This window comes from Quercus lobata, chromosome 2 (assembly GCF_001633185.2).
Source record: "Quercus lobata isolate SW786 chromosome 2, ValleyOak3.0 Primary Assembly, whole genome shotgun sequence".
In the NCBI taxonomy this organism is placed as follows: domain Eukaryota; kingdom Viridiplantae; phylum Streptophyta; class Magnoliopsida; order Fagales; family Fagaceae; genus Quercus; species Quercus lobata.
The window spans coordinates 92990489-93017056 of NC_044905.1; the positions used below are offsets into that span (position 1 = coordinate 92990489).

The 26568-nt window shown below is 36.1% G+C and overlaps 1 protein-coding gene and 1 pseudogene across 1 annotated transcript; both read right to left on the reverse strand.

The window, feature by feature from the left end:
* Positions 1-489: 489 nt before the first annotated feature.
* LOC115973855 lies at positions 490-3483 on the reverse strand (annotated as a pseudogene).
* A 6140-nt stretch (positions 3484-9623) lies between these two features.
* Positions 9624-26409, reverse strand: LOC115977241 (RNA polymerase II C-terminal domain phosphatase-like 4). Its single transcript, XM_031098986.1, has 9 exons — positions 26279-26409; positions 25985-26169; positions 25391-25479; positions 23421-23536; positions 22937-23117; positions 21503-21792; positions 17731-17916; positions 11083-11121; positions 9624-10437 (listed from the first exon to the last, which is right to left on the reverse strand). Exons 2-9 carry the CDS (start codon positions 26167-26169, stop codon positions 10096-10098), a joined length of 1428 nt encoding a protein of 475 aa, XP_030954846.1. The 5' UTR covers positions 26279-26409; the 3' UTR covers positions 9624-10095.
* Between the last annotated feature and the right edge of the window lie 159 nt (positions 26410-26568).

The window sequence follows — 26568 nt, forward strand, 5'->3', positions numbered from 1 at the left end:
CTAAAAGGGGTTCCTCCAAATCAATTTTATAGCTTATTTTTTTTGAAGACTTAAAGTATGTTTGGTAATTGTTTTTTTTTTTTTCAAAAATTATTTACTATTTTTGAGACTAAAAAACTTGTTTGGCAATCCAAAATAAATAGAAAACAAAATCTGTTCTCAAAACTCAATTTATGAAACAAAATAAAAGTATGTAAAATGTTATTTTCAGTTTCTAATTTTAAAAAAATAATGAAAACACACATTTAATTTAATGAAATTATCTTATTTAATAAGTTAGCATTAAAGTTCAAATCCTAGTAACAGCATTTTTTAGTATTTTTTATTTTTTTTCTTCAAAAAACTTTTTTTTTTTTAATTTCAACTAACCAAACATGTTTTTTATTTCAAAAATACAAGAAAATTGTTTTTTCTTTATATTCCCAAAAATAAGTTTTGAAAATAGAAAACAAAAACTGTTACCAAACATAACCTTAACTTTCGAAATGTTCACATTCCTCGCCTCATTAGTTTGGATATTTGTGTTTTCATTGATTTAGCATGATCTTTGGCCTTACCTCATAGCACGGCATATAAACCAATAATCACAACAACAACACCTATTAATCTGAAAAAAAAGAAAAAAAAAAGGGCCATATTGGACCTTATTGGATATCAAAAGTTAACATATCAAACCCTTAACAATTTTCCTAAAAAGCACATTGTATTGCCCAAGAAGATGAATGAAAAATCCAAGTTTTGTCATAATAAAATTTTTAATACAAAATCGTTTTGTTACAGTCCCATCTCAATCAAAGCAAATGGAAGATAAGGATTTTACAGTTAAATAAAAATTAATTTTAATTAAAATCACATTCCAAGTTTTGCAAAGTTGAGACTGCATGTGTTACCTTCCGGCCGGTATAGATCTCCTCATGAAGAACACAGCAGCCAATATGGTCACAATAACTGTACACAGAGGATTGAACATTGCAGGAAAGATTGGACCCCGTTGTGATACACACCATGCTTAAACGCAGAGTGTAAGCCCAGATCCTATACATCCCTACTCATAATATTTTCCAGTTTCAACTATTACTATATGATATCAATGTTTAATTCAATTACCATATTAAATGAGCAATTAAAATGAACATTTTATTGAAACAAACTCCGTACTTAATTAAAGAAGTTCTTAGCTAGCAAAAAAAAAAAAAAAAAACCTGCTTACTGTAAATAAATAACATGCAACTTCAAGAGTTGAATTTATATTCCATGCATTTGGGTCTTTCTCAATGAAAATTGCAAGTATAGCTGATTGTATTGTAGCCGGGAAGCACATCCAAGCTGATAAAGATAGGTGGTCAGGATAGCTTGCTGAAGCTGGAAGCGCTGGAACCTGGTTTAAAATATAGCTTTAGTGATCCACTAGTTATCTGATCATTTAAAAGATAACTTTAGAGCTATAGATACCTGTAAAATCAGCCACAATGCCCAGCAACAACAACTTCCAAATATTAATAGACAACCCGGCAACCAATTTTCTGGTTGGATTAATTCAGCATTTAGCAGCTTTAGTCCCATAAGCAATGCCATGCACACAGCTCCAATGGCACACAAGATTGTCCATAATATCTTGGCAATAGTTCTCATGCTTCCAAAATTCAACTTCTCTATACTAATCATCAAAAACAGAATATAAACAAGTAAAAACTATGGAAATAAATAGGGTTAATTTTAGATGTTAATCCTAAATAATAACCTCATTTTAGTACAAATGATACCTCCCCATGCACAAAGTTCCTAGAGGTAAAGGGAAGAGGGCTAGGTGTAGGGATTCGAGTTGCCATGTATTCAATAGATATTCTAATAACCATTCTCACAAATAAATAAATAAATAATAATAATTTACAAAGATTGCAATCAATACTCTAATTTAAGATTAATTTGTTAGCTTCATCCTGCGTCCAATTTAGTCTGAAAATAAAATAAATCGTAATGGATTAGTGGTGGTGAATTCCCTGAATTTCACTAATATATTAAAATTACTACTATAATTATGAATTAATTTGAACGTGTATCTAACCTATCTTATTCCAGTAATCCTTCTCAATTTGGACACTAATTTAAACATTGAAATATATATTCTATGTATTAGTCAAACAAGGATGTTAATTGCAAATTTTCAGATTTTATGGAAATTATAAATGGCCCTATAATTTAGAGTGAATAAGTATAAATACATCTAACCCCCAAAAAAAAAAAAATTCTTCCTAGCTTCTAGTGGTTTACATTTATGATTGCAAGAGATTATTTCATATGCAAAATATACTCCCATCTGTTAAGCTATCCTAGTGATAAGAAAAATGATTAATTAATTAGTAAGGGTAAGAAATCAGAAGTTCAATTCAGCTAACTAAGATATAGATAGATATCAAAAATTGAAACCTAAACCACCAAGAATTAGCATTAGGGCCTTGGAAAATTTATTGGAAATGAATTTATTCTATTGGTTGCTTAATTTGATAATTGTCAAAAGTTTACTAGCATGGCATGTGAAAAGCTACTCCGATCCATATCATTTGTGTCTACGTATTAGAATCCAGCATTAAGAAACCGGTTTCTAACATATTTTTCACTCATTTTAATTTTGTCCATGCCCCAAAGCATGCAAATAATAGCTGTAATAAAAGAGTACTGAATTCATTTCCATGTGCTATGCAACCCTAGACTAAGTAAAGAACATGATTGAGTTTATAAATTCACCCAAGAATAGATGCAAGTACAAAGGTGATTGCGGGGACAAGATTGATCTTTGCAGTTCCAATTGATGATGAAGCTAAGCATAGGCCCTCAAAAAAGAAGGTTCTGATTCAATGTTACACTGTAGTAGGGGAGGGAAAAAAAAGGAAAAAAAAAAATCGTAGTAGGTCTCATCAGTCACCAATAAACAATTAAAGTAATTTGGCAAAAAAAGATTAAAAAAATTAAGGTTACAAATTCAGATAGAAATCTACCCTATAAGAGCGTTCAAAAATTATCAAAGAAAAGCTCATCAAGTTCAAAGAACAGTTATTGGATTCTCTCCTGGCAACAAAAAACCATGTTATACGTTCCATTCATGGGTGCATGAGAAATGAGATGGTATCTTATATATGTATCAATTGCGTACGTACAACACCTCACTCATTAGGATAGGTTTCACGTCAATGAAATCTTCAACCATGCATGTGAGAGAAACATTGTATGCAATGATTACACAGAATAATAAATAATAAATGGTAAGAAAGAAAGAGAGGAGTTTAGATATATATAAAGGTAGCACCTTGAGAAATAAGCTATTGGTGACATAACCAAAATCGCTATGGCTCGCCTGTATACTACATAAACTCTGGGATTCATTCCTTGTACCAGAGCCATTCTAGTGACGAGAGCAACACCTGCATTAGAAAATCGCAACCCCACCACAGCCATTGCAAGCTTGTACTCGTCGAAATCACCCATAGCTACACGGGGATGCCAAGGAGTAGAGAGTATTTTTTGCCTCGATCAGGAGTCTGACATACCAATGTATAAGCCACACATGAGAGAGAAAAAGTGTTTTATTTATAATTGACAATTGTATAGAATGAATAAAAGCTAAACTAATAAAAGGATGTGATTGTGACATACTTAATTTCCTAGGAAAAACGCGACTTTTGACAATTGCATGTTTATGTAAATTATGACAGGAATGATGTTGGGAAAAAAACATCATATAAAAGTAAATATTTTATTTAATTACAGAATAGAAACTACCCTCTTTACAATTATTAAGAGAGTAATCTCAAAACTCATTGTTACCCCAAAGTAATATGATTTTAAGTATGAAAGGTGTGTCCAATTTGAAGCAGGAATTCAGTTTGCACGAGATGCTGGGTTTAATAATGAAATCGTTTTGGAAGGTGATTCCCAAGTGGTGGTTAATTCCTTGTTGGGCAATACACCTATCCCAACTTCCATTGCAGTACGTAGTTTGTTACGGAGGCAACTCTCTCTGGCAAACCTATTATAAATTAGTAAAACACTCGTCTCATTTAGAAGATTTTGTTATGTAGATTGCAGAGGAACTATGTTTTTTAGAACATGTGTTATCTCATTATGTATCTTTTATTTCAGCTAACGAATAAATTTGATGAGCTTCCTGTCAATTGTTAAAATTTTCAATTTACCTTTATCCTTAATTTTTCATATTGATAAAATCTAAATTTGCAACACCCTTAATGCGATGGTCACTCTATAAATATAAATACTTATAAGGTGTGGGCGGAAAGGATCAAGATTTTTAAATCCCTAAGAGGAAGTTTCACACACATATACACTTATTTTTTGCTATAGTAGAATTTCTATATTGTAAAAAAAATCTAAATCCGTTCTTTAATATCCTACTAACTGGCTGTTGCGACTATATATATATATATTCATTTATTTATTTTGGAGTGAAGCTAGTTTTTTTCATTTAAATATGGTTATTAAGTACTAAAAAGTAGAGCTTGAGCCATTGACATTCACGTTTCCAAAAAATAAAAAATAGATCTTTAACTCTATTACGAACTTGAGTGGTTTAAGTATACCTTCTTTTTTTTTTTTTTTTTTTAACTTTACCAGTTGATTACTAATACAACGTATGGGAAACTTTTAATACATTATAAGTTTTTGTTATATATTTTTTCAGTATAAATATGAAATTTGATAATTATAATTGTGGGGTTAGGGGCCCAAGTCACATATTGGGCCTTGAGTCTTGTCTGAGGAGGTAAGTAATTCAAAGACAAGCAAGCAGTACAAAATGATTTGAGTTAGACTTTACGAACAGAGCATGGATGGGGGAAGGTGGTCTGAGGAGGAGTGTCTCCTCGGACCGGCTAAGAATAGGTCAAACACAGATCCTAATGATTAAGACGACCTTCCAAGAAGCCTCAGTGACAAAGACGTACCCCAAAAACGTGCAGGAGAGAAGGAAACCCCATGAAAATATCTAAGGCAAAGCTACTACCACCGTATTGAATGCACTACAGCTACTTTTCTAGCTGCATTTATGTGGAGAAGACCCCTGAATAGTGCTGCATTGGCAACCGCAACTCACAAAAAGCCAAAGTGGGTGTCTGATGGGACAGGTACTTAAGTAAAGGCTCAAATGATCAACAAGTGTGGGATCAAGATGGCCCAAAATAGACTATATAATGTGAGAGACCCTCCTTCTAAAAATAGGGAAAAAAAAAGAAGAAAAATAGAAGAAACACTGTAACAATCTAAAACCAGACTTGTAGCAAAGTTTTGAGAATAATATTTAAGAATCAGTCTCCTCGGACTTGGCCAGAGACTTTTTTCTTTAGTGAACGTCTATTGTCTTTCTTTTTATGCATCAAAATCTATTAGCCGGTTACTTAATTCACTAACGCCCAGTTTTCCAATCTATTCTCTACAAATTTGTTACTTTGGACTTTTGGGCTTAAGTCCATACATTTGTTGGGCTAAAAGTTCGGACCAGGTCCTTACAATAATGGTTACTTATAAGTATTTTTTATGATTGTGTTTATATATAAAACTATATATTTTACCATTAAAAGAAAATATGATGTGCCAAGATTTTAATAAAATGTTCAAATATATAATGAAATTTAAATTCAATTAAAAATATATATTAGAATAATTATGTATAAAATTGTGAGGTTTTAAAAGTTTATGTTGCAAAATATTTTAATGTTAACAAAAAGTCAAATGTAAGGACGCAATTTAAGTCATAAACCCAACAATTAAAAGGATATAGGCCCAAAGAGCCCAATACAATAAATTTATAGAGAAAGTGAGCTGGAAAACTAGCCTCTAATGAGTTGGGTAACGATTATAGTAGATCCAAATGACAATAAAATAAAAATAGACTAGTCTTATCTAAATTGTCATTGGCATAGTCCGAGGAAATCAATTCTTGTATATAATTCTTGAAATTGATTACAAGTACAGTTCTTATTACTACAGAATTTCTCTCTCAATTCTCTGATCCCTTTCTCTTAGGGTCTCCTTTCTATTTTATACTCTCTTCCTCCTTTCATCTCTGCCCTTCATATGTAGATTAGATTGTTGGTATTGATCCTTGTCACATCAGAACCTTCTGAAATCTTTGGAAAGTAGCTATAAAACTGAAAACTACTGTTCAGGTATCACTTTCTCATTAATGCGGTCAGAGAGTTAACTGTAAAGCATTCAATACAGTGGTAGCAGCTTTCCTTTAGATATTTTATAGCCTTCCTCTGTCCTATTTCTTCCTGATACTTATCATCAACTATGGAATTGTCCAGAACGTTGCTCTTAATGACAGACTGCACCTTCTGACCTCAGCTTTACTCAGCCGAGGAAGCATTCCTCCTCAGATCGCCCTCTTAGACAATCATGATCAGACCTCACCTCTTCACTCACTAACACGAATTCTTATGACAGTATTTACCCGTCCTCGGACTACTTAATATCCTTGGATTGGGCCCTCGGCTCAATATATACATAGATATATACCACTGGGCTATCACCCCTATATCAAATATTTTTTATTTTATATATATATATATATATATATATATATATTATAGATTCTTGGTGAAACTCCAGCAAAAATTATGTTTTTTTACTTTTGAAAAAAAAAATGTTTAAATCAAAATACAGTGGAGTTTTGCTGTTTTGAAGTATGTATTCTTTTATGTAGGAGACGAGGGTCAAATGTGATGTCTACCTATTACTTTTCTAACTAGTTGGCATAATGATTTTTTTTTTTTTTTTTTTTCCCTTACGGGTAAAATTAAAGGATGGTCAGTCTTGACAAGACCAAATAAATTAAGGTTTATTAGGACATTCACATCAGTTCTATTGGCCTTTATTTAGGTTGATCACATAGATCAATCGGACAATACAATAATCCTAAAAATGGTGCCCACTGAGCCTCCTCATATCAGTATTTATTATGCGCCAAAACAAATCGTTACATCTAATACTATTAACAACATCCCATTTGTCGTCCCATAAGTCAACAGGTTGGAAACTCTTATCCTTGTACACGTCGATCTCCCCAGCCAAACTGAGAGGACAACCAGCTAGCAAAACTGGCCCTTCACACTTCTATAAAATCAGCTCCATCCCATTGACTAAGGTATGAAATCCTTGGCACTATTACTTTGTCATTTTCATTTCTCTTCTTCTTCCACTAGGTCACTTACTTAACAATCATAGCCTTCTTAGCCAACCCCTGGGTTGGTTATGGTCGAACTGAGTTTTCTCTTTCTTAGCAAGGCGTGACAAATTTGCCAAGATCCATCTCTAGTTGGTCCTCCTTAAAGCCCTTATTGCAGTTTCGTCTCCTCCCTAAAATTTTACCCATGTACACTTTAACACTAGGTATTTTTTTTTACCATAGAAGGGTAGTAAGTCTAACCTTGCAAACAACATTATGATGGTTTGTTACGATTGTATGGGTTTCAAACTACCAAATCGATCCTATATAAGATCACTAATGTAATATTGAGATGAATTGTATAAGATACCTATTAAATTATTACGTTTGAAGATTGAATTTGGTCATGACCACCCTCTTGAGTTCCCACAGTAGCATGCACATGTGCTGCATGCGCACCAAAATAGAGTTTTCAAAGTACACAAAAAATTAAGACAAGCTGATGCAGTGCAGTCCTATACGCATCGATCCAAGTGTTTTTCATATACAGACCTCTACCCACCTTGCTTGTCTCTTTGGTGGGTTATACCGTTATAGTAACCAGTCCCTTTCGTAGTATTATATTGACCTAATTGGAAAACCCTTTTTTGAAAAATATTCTTTACGTCACTACTCTTGATACCCCAGTCTTCTTCTTCTTCTTCCAAACCATATTGTTCTGGGGACTGTTAGATAAGGTTGTCTGAACAAATTTTCATCAGAATTTTCTCAAAACTTGTAACTATCTGACAGATAACAGATTGATTAGTGGCATTTTCTAAATTGACATGATATATATCACTTTCCTCTCCATTGCACAATCCATGTTAAAACAGTAGGAGTTCAAACCAGCCAAAGAAAAGAAGGATATGTTTCTTAAGTACAACCTACTCTTGAGAATTCTTTGTTTTCTCAATAGAGTCCAAATATTCTGGTCTTGGATTGGTAACCAGTTATAGTAATTTGCGCAAATTACATTGTAAATCTTATACTTTAAGGGTGACTTCATATTGAACTATATAATTTTATTAGTTTTAATTTTAAAACTCTGCATTTTAAAATCATATCAATGTGAACCCTAACAAAAAAAAACCCTGAAACTAAATCAAACCTGAAAATTGTGGGGTTGAATTTGAAATTAGCAAACTATAAGGTTTAATTTATAACAATCTTCTCAAGAAAAAATAATTTATAACAATCTTAAATTTCGATATTTAATTTGAAACTTAGAAAACTCTAAGATCCAAGTTTAAAACCATCCTCAAAATATAAGACTTAAAATATAACTTGTCCTTTTAATTTTAAATAGAATATATTTAGAATTGGGCAAAATTTAGCTACAAAATTTATTGTAGCCTAAAATTACAACCTTACTCAATAAAATAAATATTACTACATATTTTGAAAATCTAACCATTAAATTATATGTTCTTTGTGTTCTTAATACACATGCCAAATTTTGTATCAATTAGATATTATTTATTATATGATTTATAAGTTTATATTTTATGCATAATTTTAAATTACAAAAACTTGCAACTTAAATAATTTATTGATAACATAGCTATTGATCTTTAATTTTTCAGAAATTTTGTAAACATGAAAATGTAATCTAATAATGGATTTGTCAAATTAAATTCACCTCCAATAAAAAATATATATATATATATATATATTGAATAAAGTTGTAGTTTAATGATACAACCAATTTTGTAACTAAACTTTGTCCTTTAAAATTACCAGTGATATCTTATTTATGGATTTTTAAATAATTTATTACGGAATTTATTTGGGTTTTGAAAGGAACCAGGTGCAGTTATACCTAGAAACTTTGTTTTGGGCTTTAAACTTTGTCCTTTAAAATTACCAGTAATATCTTATTTACGGAATTTTAAATAATTTATTACGAAATTTATTTTGGGCTTTGAAAGGAACCAGGTGCAGTTGCAGAAGCAGCCTAGAAAGGCTTTTTTTCCCCAAGCTTTTTTTCTTATTTTGTTACCGAGCAGAGTTGGGTCGTGTCACTAATTTTATCCCATACTACATTTCAAGAGGCAAGTACTTATCTACGAAAACCCACAAGATCACACTAACCTACAATAGATTAAAAAGTAGGGCTTAAAAATTAAGGCCAAGTTATCATTATATTGTTGTACATTTGTCATATTTTCAGCTTCATGGATATTGTAATTGTATCAAGATCTTTCAACTATTAATTGTATCAATTTTATCCCTTAATTTTCAAATTTTAGTCAATTTATCCTTAAAAGTCGACTTGCTAAAGGATAAACTAACCTTGTTTTGAAAGGTGAGACGAATTTGACATAATTAACATTTTTTGTTTTGAGATAAGACATAATTAACAGTTGAGGAATAAAATTGACAATTAATAATTTGAGGAATGAAATTGACACAATCAAATGTAAAGGGATGAAATTAAAATTAGTCACATTGTTGGAAGAACCAAAGTGTGGTTTGTCCAAAATTAGTTAAAGAAAAACAAATATTACTTCTTAATACAATTGGCATCCAATTGTAAACAAGAACGTAGCTGCTCAACAGTAATATAAAGCCTAGTTACTTCGAATCTCTCTAAAACAGCACCTAGATAGTTTATATACAACAAGAATAGATCAGGATCCAGCATTCACTGTTCCAATTAGTCCACCACTAGTTAATTTTTTTGAACCTATTAAGTGATTTAAAATCATCAAACCTGCATCCAGCTTTTCTATGAAGCAAAATACTATTCAAAGTTTTATAACAAAATGGTTAGCCCTTAGCCTTTCTGGGCACTGAGTAAGTAAGATAGTCAAGGAAATGGCCTACAATACTGAAGAGTAGCCCAAGTTCCCAAACTGCTGTATCATTACCGAGCGTTAGCTGTTAGCATTGCTACAAACAGGAGTTATTGGCTCTTCATTGGGTTTGACAGAAAAGTTCTCTTCAGGTTTCTTTTGCCACATATAATTTGCTGCCTCTATCCACCGTGGAAGGACCAAAAACTTATTATGTTTCACTGCCCACCGAGACTTCTCTGTTCCAACATCATTTGAGACCACATGCGTCACAGATGAATCAAGCTCTGTCGCACAAGTAGCTCCCAGCTGTTCCGCCATCTTCCATAGATGGTGATTTTCAGCTTGATATTTGGTGGGAAACACACGGCTGAAGACAATTTTACACCCCTTCAGAATTTCCTTCTTAACGGTTTTCAGCACCTGCAGAAAACAACATACAAAATATCTTTTATTAATACAAATCTTCGTAAAGAAAAACCAACGGGTCCATAAAACTTCTTTTTGAAGTTTCCCAGGATGAATTAAAAGGAAAACAGGCAACAATTAACCACAAGGAATGAGGGAATCAACAAACATATATTACTGAAGTCAAAAAAAAAAAAAAAAACTGATTCATGATTACAAAGAGAAATACATGGTGTCCATTCAAGGCTTATAACAATCATCAGACTGCCTTATGTAATGTTTTACGGAGAGTGGATCTTCACTACTAATCTGAAACAAAAGCAGGATGCATACTTTAGACTAAGTTGCATTCAATAGGCCAGAACCCATGCCAAATTGTGGAAGAGAGAGAGATGGTAGTGGTAATTAAGAGTTTACAAACATCTAGAACACTAATGAGCCATATTTAATACCTTAACACAAAAAAAACATTTATTATGCAGTTTTTCTAGTTCCATTGGGTCAAAGTTATAATCATTCTTGTGACGGGAATGTTAGGTCTACACTCATGTAGAGGTTCTTGCCACCAAGGACCAGGTGTGGACAACAAAAGACCGGACAATCGAAACCATGCTTAGAATAATAAACTGGTCATGTTTCAGTTGTCAAGAAAAAAATTACCTGCCTCACATCTCTATCAACTAGATTGTCCTTGAGTTCCTGCAAGAAGGCTCCACTACATAAGAATTTATCACACAACAAATTTAACAACTAATATTTTTTTTTTTTGATAAGTAAGAATGTTATATATACGAATGGCTACTCTATGCATAAAAAACATAGAGCAAACCCAGAAAGTACAAGGAGGAAACAACGAAAAAGCAAAAAAGAAAACCAAACCACAAATTAATTACAAAGAGAGAGAGAGATAATGAAAGAAGGGAGAGAATCACTAGTCGTGAGTCCCCAAGCCCGAGACCAATCAAAAAGAGTCCCACTGAAAGAAGCCAGCATCTGATCACCGGAGCTAATCAAATCCTCAAAAGTCCGCCGATTCCGTTCCTTCCAAATACACCAAAAGATGCACAACGGAACTAAATTCCATATCTGAGACGAGTGTTTCCCCAACCAATTCCACCAGCCAAAAAGCAAGTCTGGGATCGAACTAGGTACAACCCAAGACAAGCCAAAAGTTATAAAGACAAAGCTCCATAATCGATAAGCCATCTCACAATGAAGAAGTAAATGATCTACCGACTCTCCACAATGTCTACACATAATGCACCAGTCTACAAAATGCACCAGTCTCCTCAATCTTAGGTTATCACCCGTTAGGATCTTATTCCAAGCTACACACCAAACAAAAAAGGAAACTCGCCTAGGGGCCTTTACTTTCCAAATAGCTTTCCACGGAAAAACAATTGAAGGAGAATTCCTTAATTTGTTATAATATGACCGGATATCAAAATCCCCATTAACCTTCAACTTCCACCTCATCCGGTCTCCCACATCCATAGGAGGAGTATTAGCTCCCAACATACAAAGAAAATGTAGCCCTTCCTCCATCTCCCAATCATTAAATTCTCGAGTAAAACGAACATCCCAAGTTCGTCTATCCTCCTCCCCTTGCCTTGACAAGGAGGCTTCAACAGATATCTCCTTATCAATAGCAATACCATACAACCTTGGGAAGGCCAAGTGAAAAGGTTGACCCCCACACCACCCATCCTGCCATAACCTCACTCTATTCCCCAACCCAACAACAAATTGACAATTCTTACTAAAATCCTCCCAACCCATGCGAATGCCTCTCCACAAACCACACCCATGAACTCCCCTACCCAATTTTAAGGTCCACCCCCCCCACTCTTCCCCATATTTTGAAGCCACCACCCTCCTCCATAGCCGATCCTCTTCCTTCCCAAACCGCCACAACCATTTCCCCAATAAGGCCTTATTGAAAGTAGTAAGTTTCCTTATCCCCAAGCCACCATTAGCTATAGGCGCACAAACTTTGTCCCATCCTACCAGATGAGTTCTGCTACCACCCCAAAGAAAATCCCTTTGTAGTTTTTCAATTCTATTAGCCACATGAGTAGGATTGTGAAAAGCGATAGAAAATAGGTAGGAAGACTAGATAATGTACTCTTAAGTAACATCAACCGACCCCCCTTAGACAAATACAGCTTCTTCCACCCAGCTAATCTCCGCTCAAATTTTTCCAGAATAGGATTCCAAATTGAAGGGGAATTATGTGAAGCCCCTAAAGGCATGCCAAGATAAGTCATAGGTAACTGACTGACTTTACAACCCAAAATTTCAGCAAGGGCATGCACATCATCAACCACCCCTATTGGAACCATTTCACTCTTATGCACATTAACCTTCAAACCTGTTACCGCCTGCAAACTAAGTAACAACAACCGAATATGAAGGATTTGCTCCACATCCGCATCACAAAATAGGATAGTATCGTCTGCAAACAGTAGATGTGTAACACATTCCCCACCACCCCTCCTACCTTCAACTTTAAAGCCACGAATCGAACCGGCTTCCTCCACTCTTCTCAACATCCTACTAAACACCTCCATCATAATCAAAAACAGCATAGGAGATAGCGGATCCCTTTGTCTTAAACCTCTTGAACTACCAAAGAAATCAGCTGGAGACCCGTTAATCAAAACAGAGAACTGAACTGTGGATATACAAGTACGGATCCATTTACACCACTTCACTCCAAAGCCCATTCTATGCAACAAATTCAACAAAGTCTCCCAATTCACATGATCGTAGGCTTTCTCAATATCAAGTTTACAAATGACTCCAGGAACCCTACTCTTCCCTCGACTATCCACACACTCATTGGCAATAAGAACCGAGTCAAGAATTTGTCTCCCACCCACAAAGCTATTCTGAGACTCAGAGATCAACTGATCTAATACCACTCTCAATCGATTTGCCAAAACCTTAGACAAGATTTTATACACACTCCCCACCAAGCTAATAGGTCGGAAATCTCTAATATTAGAAGCATCATTCTTTTTAGGAATTAATGCAATGAAGGTAGCATTAAGGGATTTTTCAAACTTACAATGTTGAAAAAACTCTTCAAAGACCGCTAAGACGTCTTTCTCCACTACTCTCCAACAGAGATGATAAAAAGCCATAGTAAACCCATCCAGACCTGGAGCTTTGTCCCCTTCCAAATCACATACAACTTGAATTATCTCCTCCCTCTCAAACTTCCTTTCAAGCCAAACCCTCTCCACATCCCCAATACGATCAAATTCCAAACCCTCCACAAAAGGCCTCCAACTCTCAGTCTCCTTGTACAAAGTTTTATAAAATTGTACTACCTGATTAGACACCTCGGATTCCTCCTCAAAAACCACCCCATCCACCTCCAAACTCCTTAGATGATTAAACCTTCTATGAGAATTAGCCATTTTGTGAAAAAACTTGGTGTTATTATCCCCTTCCTTGATACATAACATCCTAGATTTTTGTCTCCAAGAAATCTCTTCCAAAGAAAGAAGATGTTCCACCTGGGACCTCAAAGCTACCCTATGGCCTTTCTCCCCATCAGTGAGACCAAAACCCCCCTCCTTGGCGTCTAATTTTTTTAGTTCCTCCAATAATTGTTTCTTCTGACGCTCTACATTACCAAACTCTCGACGATTCCATTGCACAATATCCTCTTTCAGAGCCTTCAATTTTTTTGCAAGCACAAAACTAGGTGTACCCACAAAAGAATGCCGATTCCACCAGAACTGAACTCTATCCACAAATCCCTCCGTCTTCAACCACATATTTTCAAATCTGAACGGACTTTTCCCCCTTGCCATTCCCCCTGCCTCCAAAAGAATTGGACTATGATCTGAGATAGGACGTGGTAAAATCCTTTGAAGAACATCAGGGAAGTGGTCCTCCCAATCCGGAGTGACCAATGCTCTATCAATCCTAGACATCGCTGGTTGATCGGTGCCACTGGACCATGTGTATCTACCTCCGTCTAAAGGCAAATCTACCAAGTTAAGATCCTCAATAAATTCAGAAAATTTTTCCATAGCCAATGTCAAACGTGCCTCACCCCTACGCTCACTAGGAAAGCGAACAATGTTAAAATCGCCAAAGCAACACCATGGTAACCTCCAATACTGCTGAATACCCACCAACTCATCCCACATGTGACCCCTCTCAACATTATCATTTGGGCCATAAACCCCTGAGCATGCCCATATAAAACCGTCCCCCACCCCTTGCCACTTAACTGAAACTGAGTAAATGCCGACCATAACCTCTACCTTCTCCAAAACCCTTTTATCCCACATAAGCAAGATACCACCAGCAGTCCGATCAGCCTCCAAAACAGCCCAATCCACATATGGACAACCCCACAAACTACAAACCAACTGTCTATTCATGCTAGCAATTTTCGTCTCCTGTAAACAAACAACATCGCACTTCCACTCCCGCAACAAATTTTTCACTACAAGTCGTTTTTGAGGATCATTTAAACCTCTAACATTCCACAAAATCATTTTTATCTTCATAGACACTAAACTATCCCCAACTAATGACACCAACACAAAACCACCCTTTATCTCCTCTCATAATTCACCGAACATATCAAGTTTTGCAACTCTCTACGTCCCTTATTTTTGGACTTAGCCAGTTTTTTACTACCCATTTCTCTCCTGTGTAACACATTGGCTACTTCCATCTCAGTTTCTAGCCTCTGTAAGAGAGCAATGCACAACTTCTCATGTCGATTCGTTGACAACCCAACCAATTTACTGAACCCAGGAATTCTGTGCTTCACCCAACTAAAAATATCTAACTTATTCTCAATACTCAATACCTCAGTGCCCTCCTCCAACTCTACTAGCTTTGTTGACACACCCGGATCAATGATTTGCAGAGGTAAACAATCTGACACTTCAGTTTCACCAAACCCCACAGAAAAATCAACTGCATTCTCCACAAGTATGACCTCCCCAGGAAGACTTAAAAGTTCCTTAGTAGAGAAAGTATTAACTTCCTGACTTGATACTCCAAAACCCATTAACCCAGCTCGCAAAAACTCCAGAAACTGATCGGGAAAAGAAGGTCCGATCAATCTCGGCACAAATTCGAGAGTTACCAGCCTCTTACCTTCAGAAATCGACCCACCCGACAGCTTATTATGTCCCAAAACACTATTCCGGTCAGAACTGAGCTTGAAACCCATTTTCAGAGGAATATCGGTGCGCCCCGACACTTCCACCGGTGAAACCCAACGCTGATTAATTGGCATAACTCCCTCTGCCTTGGTCTGCGTCGCCCCTACCGGCAAAACCACATGCAATGGACTGACCGATAAACTCCTTTCATCTTCATCGTCTCTCAACAAAACCTCCGGCGTTGCTAACCCAGTTGTAAGGATCCTGGAACTCTCTTCAGTCTCATCGGGACTAAGTTTAGATGAGAGTGGGCCTAAAAAAGTGTTGGAGCATTCTCCAGCCTCTAAACTGCATGGGCTTGTACTCAATGGGCTTAAGTTAGACACAGAATGGGTTACGGGCTGTTTTGGGCCCAACCCGAAACTCAGCTTCTCTGTGACAGCCCATGGCACCCATTTAAAGGAAGTTTTTCCTTCTTTATAATTATCCCAGAAAACCCGTCTCTTCCCATTCTCAGCCACCACCACTATTAATCCCTTCCCAGTCCATTGTGTATCCCTCAAATCACGCCCCTTCCCCTTTTCAGTTTTATTTGAATTCAAACCAAAAATTAATGGAGATCTGATTTGATTCTGTACCGGTAAATTCTCACCTACATTAATGCCCAAATTAATGCTCCTCCCTCTCCCCTCCCCTCCCCTCACGGCTGCTGTACCAGGCTGACCCGCCGGACCAGCAACCACCTGCTTCCGAGATTGATTCAGCGGCCCTGCCGTCGTTTCCTTCATCCTATTCTGCTGTTTCTCCCCCATCGCATCATCTATAATATTCTGTCCTACAGCCTTGGTTTTATGGAAAGGATGAATACCACCCTTTGCCTGCATTGGACCCTTCACTGTCTCTAGGGGTGTCCAGGTGACCCGTTTACCCGACCAAACCGAGAAACCCGTCCGGACCGACCCGCTCGCCACCCGATCCGACGACTCTGGCAGTCGGCGGCGGGTCTCAACCCTCTAAACCCGATCCCGGCGGGTCGAGTGGCGGGTTTTCTCCTCTAAAACCGCAGCCACCCGACCCGCCCGACCACCACTTCAGATGAACCATCCTCCGTTCAGATCCGACGACGATTAGCCATCTTTTGCTTAGATCCAGTGACGATTTTTCTCAGGTCTACTTAGATCCGATGATTTTGGCTCGGATCCGGCAATATTTTTCAAAAAATCGCTCAGATCGGAGACGTTTAAGCTCGGATCGGTGACGTGTAAGCTCAGATCGGTAACTTTGGCTTAGATCCGGCGATGTTTAAGCTCAGATCGGTGACGTTTCGTTCTCCTCCAACTAGATCCGACGACGTTTCGTTCTCCTCCGCTCGCTGCGCCGTTCGTCGGTTTCAACCGAACCGACCGATCGTTTTTCAGAATCCGATCCGACTCGACCCGTGGTGATCGGCGGTCGGTTGCGGGTCTGATTCTCTCCCACCCGACCTGAGCGGGTCGAGTCCGGGTTGGGCACAAATCCGACCCGGCCCGACCCGTGGACAGCCCTAACTGTCTCAACAAAAGACCGAGATGGATTACGTTTCTGTGCCTGAGAAATAAACTTTACTTGGCCTGAACCACCAAAGGCATATTGGTTGGGTTCTAACATCTTCCTCAATTCTAAACCAAAAACCTTCCAACCATATTTTTCTTTCCCTTCCGGGATTATGACAGACCTCCGGAGCCCACCAGTTTTGAGTTCAGTCACTACCAAAAACTGACCAAAAGAGTTTGATCCCCGTTGCAAGGTATATGCAGTATCTCCTTCCCTAAGCGTGAAAAATTGTTTGGGATTCACCCCAATCACCATAAGTTCTATATTTTTCATCAACCATAATGCCGCGCTTTTGCCCATAAACACTGACTTCATGAAATATTTGCCCCGTTCAAAAATACGTAACGCAAAAAAATTCCCTCCTTCCTCCACCACCAACTGAAAAAGCTTCGATTCAATGAAAAAACTACGTATCCCTCCCATACTAATGAGAATCAAAAAGAAATAGAAGAAACAATATCTAACTAATCTGAGGTAGCCGGGCCTCCGCTCATAACCTCTTTTGGAATAGGCTATGCATGACAAATTAAATTTAACAACTAATATCAATAAAGAGAAACAAAGAGGGACATACATCAAAGAACATTTTATGGATTTGCTTGAGAACTTCAAGAACTGTTGCAAGTGCTCCATCAGTGTCACTTTCATCACTCTTCAATTCAGAAAGAGATTTACAATTGAAGCCAAATTGACGACAACTTGAAGCGAAGAAAAGGTATCTTTCCATTAATATCAAATTCTCCTTGTGCTTTGTCCATGCCTACAATAATGCAAAACATTTCCATCAAGCTTATGGTAACAGGATGATTGCTGCCTCAAAAACCTATAAGATAAATTGCAAGTTCAAAGGCCATGGAAATGAATCTGAACAAACAACAGGTATAATTATGCACCTTTATCTTAAGCAGGAACAAGTACACATTATCAACAAAAAGAAATATACACATAAAAGAATGAACCACATGCAAGCTGGTAGTAAGTTATACTTTCAAATTTCCCTTCAACAGCTTCAGACAGATTTATATGGTTATACAAGGTGCTTCCATATACACCAGGAGAAACTGCTTGAAACAGCTCCATTTATTTTTATGATTTCTAATTGTAGGCAAGTTTTAACTGTTACTAAGATATAGTTTCAAATTTCTCTTCAACAGCTTCTTTTATTTTTATGATTTCTAATTGGAGGCAAGTTTTAACTGTTATTGAATAAAATAAAATTTGGCTTTAAAAAGAAGTAACAAAAAGAAGGAATAGTGTGTATTTTTCGTTGGGGATTTCCTGGAAAAAATCTTCGTTTTATAAGGCAGGAATTGGCAAATCCAAAATAGAAAAATTTGTGTGATTTTCAAAAAATGCCAGACAGCTTGCTGAATTCATGCACAGGATATATTAGATCACTTGACAAGGACTTCACAACTTTTGGGAAGTTCTTGATTCCAAATCCAACATGTTTCATCTGATTACAAAACCTGCAACATCAACATAACTCTGTACTATTTTTTTTTTTTTTTTTTTTTTTTTTTTATATACATCAATAGTTGGGGGTGGGGATCTTTGAACCCTAGATGTCTTTGTTGGAAACACAAGGAGTTGTCCTATACTAATTGGTATTATCTTGAAGACATGAGCATCAGTCACATCAGCTGAGTAGAAAACCACATTCCTGTACTCTGCTGTTTTATGACAGACAACATGAACAAACAAAGATGCAAACTACAATGGCACCTTTTCTTTCAAATTCAAACTTTGAGTTCTAGCTCATTCTTTTTTAACTTCGTAGTCTATATGTTTTTTGATAATTCAATAATTGGGGGTGGAGGGATATAAACCCTAGATGTTTCAATTGGAAACGTTAGGAAGTACCAACCAATTGAGTTACAAGGCCTTGGCAGTGTTTGAAATTACCACTTCAAACATGTTCACCAAAAGTAAATGATAGCACGATAGGCAAACCATGACTGCATAGAGCATTCTTTTCACAACCCAAGTAAGCGATAGCCGCATCTACATTGTACCTCAAAATACCTAGTCAAGTTATTGTAGCTCAAATAGACCCAACACACACTCCATGTGAGACTCAACACTCACACAATCTAATCCATTAAGGGTACCACAATGTCCCCACTTAAATAACTACCACCCTCATCAAGGCCCAAATTGGGATACAATGATGTTATGAGGTTGACTGCAAATCTGTGTTATACCCCAAAATTGACTAGTAAAATTATAATTGGGCTTCTTGTAATTGCTTACATGGCCAAATTGACCTAGAACATTCCCGATGTGGGACTCAATACTCATACAATTTAATATCTAATCCATTTGGGGTACCATAGTTCCAATGCAGGCCAAAACCTGGACACATAAATTCAATGATACATATCATCTAAAGCTAAGCTCCTGCATCTTGATCTACTCTTAATTTCTCACCAGTTCATGACTAACTGTATCCATTACCCTTTTACACCTAGTAACCCAAGTAAAATGAATTTGATTTTAAAGAGACTGCACCCATACAGTGACAAACATCATACAGGTGACTTAGTTGCCTTTCACTGCAAATAGACGTATTATGGTGCAACACCTCATAGCAAAAATTCCACTAAACAATTGTGACCACAAAATCTCTCTGATTCAATTTGAGTGCTCCACTGTGCCAAAATTCTGCATATTGAGGTTGGCTTTCTGAACTTCAGCATTCTCTCCAACCATTGCTCTCAGGACCTCTACAACTAAAACATACTACCTCATTGGTGTAAAAGGACCACTATTCAACCCCTTAAAATCCTCTAACAGCTGATTTCTATAATGATGTAGCATTGACTATAAACAACAACAACAAATCTAGCTCTGGTAGTATAAGTAATGAGGTGCCATGATACACTTTATTGAAATTTCTTAGTAAAGTAAGCAATTCTTTATAGGAAAAAGAGTCTTTGTCACCATTATGTAAGGTGCAAGTCTTCCAAATTTAAGCTTTTATGTCTACAAAGACAAAATTTATGAAAACTACAAAAGAACCTTAGTGTATGTTTGGTTGGGGTGCTTTTGGAGGAAGGAAAAGGAGGAGGAGAAATTAGGAGAGATTTTTGGTGGGAGGGGTGTTTGGTTGGGAGGGGATTTTGGTGAGGACCGGCTGTTTTCTGGGCCCACCAAAATCCAATCCCCCAAATTGAGGAGATGAGAGGGGGTTTGATGGGAATTTACCCATCTACCCCCTGTTCCTCCCCCACTGTTGATAGGTTGCTTCTTCTTCTTCTTTTTCTCTTTTAAGTTAAATGTTGGGTTTTTACTTTTTTTTACCCCAACTGTGTTTTTTTTTTTCCATATAATTTTAAAAAAAAAAAAATTATGTAATACGGGCATGAGAGTAAATTTATCCGAACAATATTTTTTATCTTTTCATTTTTCTTCTCAACCGAACAAAAGAGTTTTTCATCCCTCCAATTCTCCACCCCCAACCAAACACACATGAGGGAAAACTAAATCTCTTCTATCCCTCACTTTTTCACCTCCAACCAAACTTTGGGATGAAAAAGTGGGGGCATAGAAAAGATTTAGCTTCTCCTCATGGGAGTGGAATAGTGGAGGGATGAAAAAATCTTTCGTTTTGTTGAGAAGATAAATGAGAGGATAAAAAATGTAGTTTGTATAAATATACTCTCATGACCCTATTATATTTATAAAATAAAAAAATAAAAAATAGAACACATTATGTTTTTATTAAAAAACTGTGTATGGATGGGCACTTCATTAAAAAAGAAAAAACGGATGAACAAAAAAAAAAAGAATGAGAAGTATCAGAATAAAAAGACAAAAACAAACCAAAAAAAGGAAGTTAGTCATAAATAAATAAAAGAGCATTTGTCATAATATATATATAGAAGGAACATTGTGGTGAGGACATTTTCGTCCAAATCAGTTGTTCCCCTTTTCTCTCCAATTTCTCCCCGATACGGGGAGATTATGTTTTGTTGCGCCTAGGGAGAAAACTCTTAACCCCACCAAAATAACCTCCTTTTTCTCCTATATACCAAACAACCCCAAATACCATTTTCTCCCCACTTTTCTCTCCACCCATTTTCCATCCCTCCAATAATCATCCCATCCAACCACAGTGTTAGATAATGGAACTACTACATGCTCCAAATAATGTTGAAATTGCCCTTTTCTGTAATCTGACTCTCTTCCCTACAAATAAGAGGACTCATAATGTTGAAAGGACTTCCTCTTTTTGTGGGTGAAACAGTAAGATGAAAAGTATTATTGTATTACAAATACTATCAGATTAAAGTGAAAATAAATTGGTTAAGCAAAGATATTCAGCTGATCACAAATGTACCTACATGTTCTGTATCATCAAGAATCAGAACAGCACTTTCTTGCCCAAGCACAATATCAAGACCCTTTTGATGTTTCTGGGTGCCATCATCACGTGAAATCACTCTAGAACTGAAGTACTCTCTTTGAGGATCAAGCAGCTTAGCCATTTGCAATGCATAGGCCCGATCACCCATTGTGTAAATGTACATCTCAAACATTTCACTTACTTCTTTTAAAAATGTGCGAGCAAAGGGCCTTAGCTTCGTCATCATATGCATATAGTTCAACATGAAAAGGTTGCCTTTTGAGACATCTGTCCATTTCATAATTTTTGAACACCATAAGGCCACAAGCACAGCATCACTCAAATGCCCAGAATGTCAAAGAAAAGACAGTGCAACAAAAACCAAAAGAATTAGATAAAACTACCTCCGCCCCCAAATTATTGGTCTTGTTTAGAAAATCCAACTTTTTAAGGGAACATCATTTAATTAAAAATGTAAAACTTTCCAAGATTACCCTCGTTAATTTAAAATCTAGAGAAAGAATGGATTGACTTTTTAAATAAAGTAAAGGGTAAGTTAGAATTTTATTTATAGACTTTTCAAAGATAAGTACATTTTGAGACATCCCAAAATGGAATAGAGGACCAATAATTTGGGACAAAGGGAGTAATTATTTTCAAAAAGAATAAATACACATCTTCTGCAGCAGAGCAGGTAAAGTGAAAGCAAAAGCCAACTTGATAATCAATCAAATTGATAACAGCCTCTATTTAGTTTGCAAGGCCTATAGGGAACAGGGATTCAAACAGTTAGGAAGGCATTATTCTTAAATAAATATTCTTTTTAAGTGATGGGTGCTAAATGTTCTATGTTACTACCACATATGACATATCCATGCAAAATTAATACCATGATACAAAATTTTCCCCCTAAATACCAAAACTCTTATGGCGATATGATAAATAAAGACTGTATTTAAGCTTGCCTTAAGCATTACATATAAATCCTCCCATTCTTTCTTTAAAAAAAGGGAGGTGCGAGCAAAAAGAAGTGCAAAAAGGTGAATAACAAAAGGCAGTGCTTAAATTCAAGTCCACAAGGGCCACGACATTCTGCAGGAAAATCTTCCATCAGCAAATTCCTCAAAACTTCCAGGTGATTCATGGCTATGGTGATTTTACAACATAAAACTGCATAAGCAATAAACTAAATCCTTTTCATTTCTTTGAAATTTTTACATACCCTTGGTTAGAAATTCTAACTTCCCATTGACAAATTGAAAGCACTCAAATATAGCACAAAAAACTTCATCAACAGATTCAGAACCAATTGGTAATCATTCATGTTGAAGCTCTACAACATGATGATGTTACAAGATACCTAAAAACTATGATATATGAAATGTTAAGTACACTACCAAAGTATAATCAAATATAAAGGTAACAGAAATACCTTGCAGAGAATCTGTTTGGCTCTTTAAATATTCTTCTTCTGATGTCATATCTCTAAGCTCAGTAGAATTAAGCAGCGTATGATCTAAATCAAGAACCAAGTAAAGCTTCTTATGGCGCAATAAATTCTTCATGTCTGTGTTTCTCAATCTGGCAATTTCATCATTCTGAAGCCTTAGTCCCTGCAAATAATGTTCAAGCTTAAACAAATTACCATTTGAAACCAATAAAGAGCATTACTATTCTTGGATAGGAATGGATTTATAAGTTCAAAGTTTGTTGACATCTCTCCAGTTCTAATTTTAAAATTGATTTCATATTAGGGGATCATTTCTTCATGAAAGGCAAGTCACAGCTCATTGGAAGTGGATGATGCCTTGACAAATTGAGAATTTTAGAAGTATCATAAATATTAATTTCCATTGTGCAGCAAAGATAACCAAAATTCATTCTTCCACCAAATAGTGATCTCAAAGAATGTATACCTTGTGAATGTATCCAAATGTCACACCAGATTCCGCCTGCAACCTTTGCCCACATAGTATACACATTTCTCCAAAAGAACCAGGATGTGTACACTCATCCTTCTTTTTGGATGCCTCTGCAAAAAGATAACATGTTACATATAATTCAATTCAGCTGCAATAATGGACATCCAATTTTTCGTTTTTTCAAAAAGAGTTTCTAAATAATAAGGAAACTAACACACACAAAAAGAGAGAGAGAGATAAGAGTAAGTTCTGTGCAGTGTTGCAACTGGAGTCTTGTTCTTCCACCAATTTTATATACAAAGTACCAGCCAACTTTATTTCAGTGCAACCAAGATTATAGGGAGAAAGATAAATAAGATTCTCTCCCTATACACAAGACACCAATTGGGGGCAATTGCCCCTGGCATCAGGATCGATAAAAAAATTTCATGCACTGCACTTCCAAACACACACACATAGGCATATTCAAATACATACACACACATGTATGTGTGTATAGTATGTAGATATGTAAATGCTTATTTTGGAAAAAATGGCCAAACACCCTCTAAACTTTAAGGTATTGATCATTATACCCCTTGAACTTTTATTTTAGTCAATTTACTTATTAAACTTCACACATATGCCAAACAGATTCTTCTGTCACTCTACCGTTAAATAAACTAACAGTCCACTCACATACACGCAAAAGAAAAAAAATCACCAAAGCAACCAATTGAGAGGGAGAGAGAAACTAGGTTCAGTTTTTAGAAAGAGAGAGGATATCTTAGCTCACTAACTGTACTGCCTAAACAAGGGCAACCCTGTGGCACCCCTGATAGCAAAATAACAAATCCAACTCTAGAATCTGATCAGAGAATGAGAACAAAGAAGAAGCTTGGTCGTACCACTCTCTCTCTCTCATCCTCTCTTTGCTGACTTAGGCAAGCACCGATTTTTCACTTATTTTTGTTGAATTCCTTATTGGTTTAGGCTTTATTCCCCGTTATCTAATATGGGCCTTCATTGTTTTTTGATCTAAGCTTGTGGGGTTTGTGGGCACTATCAAACATACAAAGAAGAAGAGATCTGTGGGGTTTCTTTCTCTCAAAAAACTAAACCCCAACTTTCTCTCCCTCTCAATCGGCTGCCCAGGTTTTTTTTCCTTTCACAGTGAATGGACTGTTAGTTTTAATGGCAAAGTGACAAAAGTATCTATTTGGCATTTGGCACATCTTTGAAGTTTATGGAGTAAATTGACTAAAATAAAAGTTCAAGGGGTGTAATTGCCACTACCTTAGAGTTCAAGAGGTGACAAGGCATTTTTACCTGATTATTTGTATTGGTAAGCAACACAATGCATACAATGAATTTTAAACCAACAATCTCACCCTCCACCCATTCTTATGGAAGAAGGAAGTAATGTTTGAGTTAGAACTCATTGGCCATGTTTTGAAGAAAATATTTGAATAACAAAATAAAAATAAATAAATAAATAAAATAAAATAAAAACTTCATCATTAGAGTATTTGTTGCCAGTAGGATGACATCAAGCCTTTTTTTCTAAAATTAAAGCTCGTTAGAATTTAGGAATAGCAATTCTAATTAGGCTTTAGAACAGGTATAAGAACAAAATTTGATTGAGATTTCAATGTGTGGGCTCCACAAAAGGAGTGCTTTCGAAATTTTCAAATAACAACAAAAAATTATTATTTTGGTCCAACAAAAATTACTAAACAAGTAGGGGATTAGGTAGTGATTCCATTCTAAAAAGGGTTCTGTGCTGTTATTTGGGAATTAAAATCCATGTTTTGCAGAAACTTAGTTGGAGAGAGCAGAATAATTGGGGAATAAGTGTAATCTGTTGTACTGGATTTGTTTGGCTCAATGAAAGCTTACTGATTTATCCAAAAAAAAAAAAAGTTATTACTAAATGAACTGTAAGCACCACAATGAGAGGGATACTCTAACTCAGAAATATTTACCTAATGTTTGTTCTAAGGATGATTGTGAAGTTGACGCTTGAAGTTCCTCTATGTTTTCTAACTCCTCCGCCACTTTGCGCCTTTTTACCCTGCAGGTTAACGCATAGGTTGGAGTTCAAAAATAAGTTATAACTGAACAATGAGACTCACAAAAAAAAAAAAAAACAGAAAATGAGAGAATGTGAAATGGGTATCAAACAATTACGATTTAGTTACCAACTACCTCAGCAAAAAGAAAGGATAGTTCAACTAACGAAGAACACAACAACATTAAATACATACATACAATTCAATTAGCTACCAAAGATTACAACTTTTTCAAGAAAAAGGTAAAAAGTAAAACTTGGGTACAATTCCTAAGGTGTTATTTTGCATTGGTCAATAAATCACATAGTTGAATCTAATTGTTAATTCAAGCACACAGTTAAAAATTTGATTAAAGTAATAATAATGAAATTCAATGGCAACCATTTATTGAAATATAATTGGGGAACCTAAATAAAAGCAATTAAAGGAACTGAATTTAAGTTTTAAAAGTTACGAACTATAAGAAACCCTTAATTTTTGAATCAAAAAGCTTAAACCTTAACTAACCTTTGGGTATCAAGGTCATTGGGAAGTTGGGCTTCCGGGTCATTGTGATTGCTCTTGTCGTTGTCTTCGTCGTCGTCGTCCGGTGAGGATTGGGAAGAATCGCCGGAATCGAGAGCATCATCAAGAAACGCGGCGAAGTCGTCGCTGCTGGAGGAGTTCACCGGAGAATCGCTCACAAGGCTCATCTGCACAATTCGTACTAGTTAAAAACCCCGTAAACAAAAGTAGTACTAGCAGAGCTACGCTACTGTAAGCCCCAACATGTACTGTACTGGTATGAATGAATTTTCTTACCGTGGAAATCAGTAGCAGCAGCCTAAGACAAGGATCGAGAACCAATCTCCTCTATTTGGTTGGGTTCAGTTTTTATTTGAACTGAAGCTGTTAATAGTGGTATTGTTTTATTGGGAATTCCAGATTTCCAGACCCACCCGGGTTGCCCGAACCGAATCTTTGGGCTAAAGGCCCAAATCCAAGGTTTTTTTTTTTTTTTTTTTTTACTACCCTTTAACTTTGACTAAAATTAAATTCAGTACTCTAATTTCACTTTTGTTCAATTAAGTTATCTAATTTTTAATTTCTCA